We start from the raw sequence: 6882 nt of genomic DNA on the forward strand, positions 1-6882 counted from the left end.
GTTTTAGAATTAAAAATATTTTTTTAATAATATTTTATTTTTTGTTTTTTAGATCGTCATTTGAACTGTTTATTTTATTTTTATGTTTCTATAATTGAACTAGACTTTTTAATATATTTTTTTTTTCTTACTGTCTTTTTTAGCAGTATTGGTTAGTTGGGGGTTAGGTACGTCGGCGAGTTAATGTACTAAATTATTCAAAGATATGGTAATATTATTATAAATATAAACTATAATTATAAACTATATTTGTTTATATTAATATAATAAAATGTTAATAAATCAATATAATTAAAATATATTAAAAGTAACTATTAATTTTAGTTTTGCACCATTTCTGAACTGTTAAACCAAATCACTTAATGAGCGACTTTACAGACAACTCAGACTATTTTTATATCCCAACACATCACCATATGTCTTCGACACAACCCTCCAAATTTTCTTTCCATTTAACTCTCCCCTTAATTCCAGGGAATGTTACTTTACTCCCAAATTCCACAGCTCCTTTTATCATCCGTGGACCATACCGAGCGACTTTTTTAACACTTCTAAACAACTCAGTTGGTCCTATTAAAGTGGTTATAATTAATTGGAAAAATATCGAAAACAAACGAATATGTGGGACTATTGCACTGCTACTCTCATATGAAAATAACACAGACAGTCTTGCACTTGTTTTTAAAGGCGAATCTCGGTGTTTGGTCTCCGAGTCATCACGACTCTTGCTCGACACTTTCCCACCAACGATCGAAGTCGATGTCCTCCCTCCCCTCCTCGACAGTGAAAAACTTTTCCGTTTTTCTGAAATTTCTAAAGCGGTGACGTGGACAATTTCTAAATTGACGGAACAACGAAAATCTCTTGTGGATCACTTCTATAAATCCCAAAAAACAAGAGAGGCTCAAATGCTTGAAAAAGTGACTGAAAATGAGGACTTTGCCAATTTGGCTGCGATGCTCCTTCCACTGACTTCCGACGAAACCGACGCGATTTTGTCCAGTGAGACTGTAGATGACGTTTTTGACATCTTGTTGGGGTGTTGCGGAAATTTTTCTGTGAAGTGCAAAAGTTGCAAAGAACAAGGCAATGAAACGGTGTTTGCAAAAACAAACCAAATCTTCAGCGAAAAGCAGAAGAACCACGTCAACCAATTTGGGTACACATTCAGTGTGACAACCGTGGAGACGGCAGATAATTTGATTGAAGTTTCTGAACCAAATCCGGAGTTTTCGTGGTTTGAAGGGTATAATTGGCAAATTATAGTTTGTGTGCAATGCGGGACACACGTGGGGTGGAAGTTCACTCAAATAGATCGTCCAGAAGAAGGGGAACAGAATGAAGAGCACAATGGACACCAAAGAGCTCTTTTTTATGGAATTCGATCGGACACGTACGTCATTGAAAAATGAAATGTTAAATATAGTATTTGGAATATTTTGTTGTTATACATTTTTAATGTTTCAAAGTATTCAAATTCATTGATAATGACAATTTATTGAGTTGGTTATTGATCTATGAATGAAAAAAACTTGGATTTGAAAGTATATAAAGAATTAATAATTATAATAATAGGAACTAAAAAGTACTATAAATTAAAAGGGAATGAAAGGGTTGGTGACATTACACATTGACAATATTAAAAATATAACACAACAACGTTTTAATGACTTCTTTGAAGAGTACAAACCTGTTGCATGTGAAATGGGAATGAAAACTGCTATATACCAAACTGAAACATTTTGTGTAAGTTATAATTCACTTAAAGAAGCAAAAAATGTTGTTAAAAGATATAACAAATGTTGGATTGAGACATCAAAAGCACATACTAATTTGGCTGAAAACAATGAGGAAATGATTGTCGAGTTTAGTAACCTTCCATCTAAATTCAAAGTTAGAGAATTGAAAGAACTCCTCCAAAGAACGAATTTTGTTAAAGTCTACAGAAAAACTAAATGCGGGGAAGTTATTAATGGAAATGCAAAAGTTGTTTTTAGTGATTTGAATACGACACAAAGAGCTTTCGGAAGAGCTAGAAATATATACCCAACTTGGAAGCTTAAAATTGAAACAGAAAAGAGTAAAACCAATACAACACGTGTTGAAAACAAAGAAAATAAAATTATGAAGTGTTTTGTGTGTGGTTCTGAAAGTCATCTATCAACAATTTGCCCAACAATCACATCAGAAAAAGGCCAAATACATGAGTGTGAAAAAGAAGATGATTTAACTACTATAATCAATAAAAAGGTGTCTCAACTATTGTCAAAAAAGAACAACGTTATAATAACAGAAGAAATTAAACAAAATATGGCGGATGAAATTATTTGTGATATTATTAAAGATATAACAAAACAAGTTGTGTAGTTTTATATTAAAAGGTGTGTATTTTTTGATGACTTAAAGCATTTCAAAGTACATTTAGAATTGGTTAACTGTTAAATAATTTTAATAAGTGAGTTGTTGTATTGTTGTTTTTATTAATTACTGATAAAAACTCGAATTGATTAATTGTTTGCAAAAGGAATATTTTAAAGTTAAAGTGGTGTAATATTGTTTTTCATAATATAAAAATAAAATAACATTGAACATGAATTATTTCTTTTCTTGTTGAACTTCTTCTTTTTTCTCTTCATCACTTTCTCTTTGTTTTGTGGCTGGATACGTTTTAAAAGAAAATTTAAGTTGTCCTTTCTGCAAAGATTTATGAGTTGTCGTTTTTGCTTTTCCTTCAACAAGTGGAGATCCGATTGACAAATCACTAAAAGCACCACTCAGTTTTTCCGTTGATCTTTCTCTTGTCAGTTTAGATCTTGGTTTAACACCAACTGCTGAAGGTGCAACCTTTTTCAAAAATTCTTTGTGTGCTACAAATTCAAAAGTAGGCATAACAAATACAATTCCTCTGAAAAAAACAAATTGGCTGACGTGGTCTTTTGTTTTTGTGGCCAATTGAACAAGTAACTTTTTTAAATTAATCAGCCTTTGATCGTAATAAAAATAGCTTATTGTCATCAAAGAATACACCATTCCAAAACAATGGTCTAATAAACGTTTAAATTCTACAAAAGTTGAAGTGAATTGGTGTTGTATCATTGGAGTAGCCATAGGTTGTGTTTCTAGTTTGGTTGTTATTTCATTACACCTTCTAATCATGATAATTAACATATTTTGGTAATTTTCTCCTGAAAAGGAGTTCGTCATATAAATAATTGCTCTACTTATCTAATTTGCTGATATTATATCTTTTTCTAAAAGTCTTTTAAACATTTCAAGAACATATTTTTCTTTAGTTGCAATGTGTTCCAAACACATAATATCAGTTGGAGTTGAATATGTTGGATGTTTGTTAAATTCTTCTTTCATTATCACTAAGTTTTGAACATAGACTTCATATAACTGAACAAAAAGTCTTAAACATTGTTTTATTTGGACTTGATAATTGGAAATGTCTCTGGTCGGAGCACTATAACATCCCCAAATAATTAGAAACAATACAGTAAACATTACATTTCGTAGTTTTGAATAATTAAAAAACATATTTGACTTTTGAAGTCAAATGTTAAAAAACAAAAAAAATAATACTATACAAAATATATTATTTAACTTCAAAAATGATTATTTTTATCACAAAATTTCGTATAATTTAAAATTTGTTTATTATTTGGTAAACTTTCAATGATGTTCGAAAAGAAATTAAACAAGTTGTTATTCTTATGTTAAAAATTAATTATCAATACATATTTGCTATTATTAATTTAATCATTTGTATTCATTATTTGCATTGTTTTCAAAAATTAAATAACTTTAAGTTTTTATTAAAAAGATATTTAATTTTTTATAAACATGATAGAAGGTATGTTAAAAATAAATTTATAATAAATAAAGTGAGTAATAAGGGAGTTGCACCAAAAATAGAAAGAGGTATAAATTAAAAAAAGACTCTTACAAACAATCACAAAATGTTGTTATTGTTATGTATTACGCTCTCGATGAGCTATACATTAAAATATCCAGCCACCGATTATCCCCAAACTGCAGGTAACGAGTTGTACGCTCGTAGTAAGTGTACTACATGTTGTCGTGTCATATTTGCGACACCGTATAACTACGACAACAATCGATTTTTCACTGATGATGACTATAAAAATGGAATTGGAAGAATCTTTGTGATGGATATGGAATTTGATACTATCAATCAAGTTAGTGCTCCAGCTGGTGGATATGAACAAACTATCATGTTAAGACCTTTGGTAGAAGGACGTGAGTTACAATACTTTGAATTTGCATCATACAAAATGTTTACTGTGTATGTCCTCCCAAGAAGAGTCCACGATATTAGAAGAGGATCTTATGAGAATAACAGACTTATTATTTGGAGTAAGAATCCGCCCATTGAAGGAGCACCGGGTTCTGATAACCAAAGATTTATATATGTACACCCTTATGACTCTTCTTTCTATACTTCAGCTGTCGAACAAAATTGGAAGGAATATAAACAACACTTTTTCTTAAGGTATACCACTGGAAAGAACAAACTCTGTTATGAAATATGCAGAGGAAATGACTTCCAACCATCAACGTATTTTTAAAGTCGAAACGAATGGCCGGGAGAAGATCAAATGAGAAATGTGGGTTCTACTCACCAAATCAAAGCCGCTTATTGTAATGGAATAAATCGATACCAAATGTTCATCCCTCTTTATGCATAATTCTTGTTTAATAATTATTGTTGATTAAATTTTGTAATAACTATTAAGATAATAATAATTAATAATAATTAATAATATTATTATATTGATTCTTTCATTTGTTTTATATTATTAACTTAATACTAAAAAAACTAAAAATAATTTAAATTAATCGAATTTAATAAAATTGTAATAAAAGTATCTTAATACAAATCTTTGAATATGTTTACAGTTAAAGGCGTCTATTTGTCTTGAATCCAGCAAAAAAACGCGTCTGTCTGTCGTAAATGAGTGAATTTTGTAGAAAATTCTATTTAATATTGAAATTTATTTTTTATAAAAAAATTGGTTTTAAATTCAACAAAAGTTTTCAGATTCAAGAACAAAATATTAATTGTCGTACACCAAAATGATTGGCCAGTTGTGCGACAATTAAGCAAGTTCGACAATAATAATTACGACAAATAGACGCCTTTGACTGTATTTGTTCCACAATATTTTTTTGTTTTAAATATACGCTTTTTGTTGAATTTTAATGTTATTTTATTTAAAAATAAATTTAAATTATCAAATGTTTGTTTAAAAAATTCTATCATTTACAACAAACACATACTTTTTTCTGTAGGATTACAGAGTGACAGATGTTTTAAATGTCCTATTAAATAAATTTTTATAATAATTGTTTTAAACTTAAAAAGATGAATTACCAAGCATGTCATTTTTATAAAAAATAACATATGTAAATTAAATAATTATAAAATTTAATAATTTTCTATAATAATTTATGGTGAATAAGATTTAAACCCAAACCCAACACGTATACATTTGTTAATATAGTTAATTTTTAATACAACTAATTAGAAACAATTTTACACCAAAAAACTATATTATATAATTATGTTTACTATTAAAAAACAATTAAAAAGACAAAAAATAATGGTTAAAATGTGTATTAGTTATTAAAAAAAATGGAAAATAATACAATTTATTCAAAAATCGTATCAAGTAAAAATTATAAAAATCAATTAAAATCAATTAATTATAATCAAAAATCACTAAATGTAAAAACTTGAATATAAATAATATTTTTTGTTGAAGTTATAATTTTGAAGATGCTAGTTCATGATACAAAAAACTGTATTTAAAATAATATTATAATGGTTTTTATCTTGAAACACAACCCTATAATAATTTATTACTTATTATCAAATTAATTCTAACAATTTCAATGACTCTACTACAGACAAACGATGTTTATTTTAAAGGACTTCAAGAACAACACAAAGTTCCACAAATGTCATTGTGGAACACGTTGTCATCACTACAAAGTAACGATCTTCAGGCAAAAAAACAGTTTAAACTTGTATAGATCCATTGAAATACCTATTTTGTGTGTTTTTAAACAACAACCCACTATAACACACAGGTTGTATTCGGTAAATGACAAAATTGTTAAAGGATTGTATGACATGCTTGGGGAAACAATTGATGGTTCTTGTACAAAAGAAATAAAACGATTTTGTTATACATTAACTGACACATTTACAATTCAAATTTATGCTGCAACACACACTCGCTCCGACTCTCCTAAACAAATTTATAGTTGTAAGTCGGTTGGTTGCAATTCTTCTATAGTTGTTTTCATATTTGAACAAAAGTGCCTATTTATTTACTACAATCCATGGCACATTGATCACTCGGAAACAACAATAACAAAAGGTCGACACGAACTCATTCCATTTGATAAAAGACAAATTATACTTCGAGATGCAAAAGAGAAAGTGAGTACGCAACTTTCCAGGCAAAACCACTATTTTACATACAATCCTGAAATGCTTAATGATATTCGTAAAAGAGCATATAAAGATCAAACCATCAAACAGGCAAATCAGCTTAATATATACCTAAATTCCCTTTCAGATTTTTCAACTTTGTTATTCGTGGACACTCAAAGGAGATTTGTTGGATGTTTTTGCCTCAGCATGCTATCAGTTAACGAATACGATAATTCATGTCTTGTCATAGATGACACACACTGCACAAATAAATTCTCCAAACCTTTATTCGTTGTTGTTTTTAAAAAGAATGATATAACAAGATTGTTGTCATTTGGGTTTTTACGTGACGCATCCAAACAAGCGTTTGAGGAATATTTAAAAGAACTTAAACAACAACTTGATTTAAGATGTTT

At 28.8% G+C, this 6882-nt stretch overlaps 2 protein-coding genes across 2 annotated transcripts; both read left to right on the forward strand.

Moving 5' to 3' along the window:
- Nucleotides 1-908: 908 nt before the first annotated feature.
- Nucleotides 909-1412, forward strand: EIN_112720 (hypothetical protein; the record flags this gene model as incomplete). The annotated part of the gene is made up of 1 exon (XM_004185546.1): nucleotides 909-1412. One exon carries the CDS (start codon nucleotides 909-911, stop codon nucleotides 1410-1412), a length of 504 nt encoding a protein of 167 aa, XP_004185594.1.
- A 2550-nt stretch (nucleotides 1413-3962) lies between these two features.
- Nucleotides 3963-4592, forward strand: EIN_112730 (galactose-inhibitable lectin 35 kDa subunit precursor, putative; the record flags this gene model as incomplete). Its single annotated transcript, XM_004185547.1, has 1 exon — nucleotides 3963-4592. The coding sequence occupies one exon, from the start codon at nucleotides 3963-3965 to the stop codon at nucleotides 4590-4592; it is 630 nt and encodes a 209-aa protein (XP_004185595.1).
- Nucleotides 4593-6882: the final 2290 nt, after the last annotated feature.

This window comes from Entamoeba invadens (assembly GCF_000330505.1).
Source record: "Entamoeba invadens IP1 unplaced genomic scaffold scaff_1105074725955, whole genome shotgun sequence".
Taxonomy (NCBI): Eukaryota; Evosea; order Mastigamoebida; family Endamoebidae; genus Entamoeba; species Entamoeba invadens.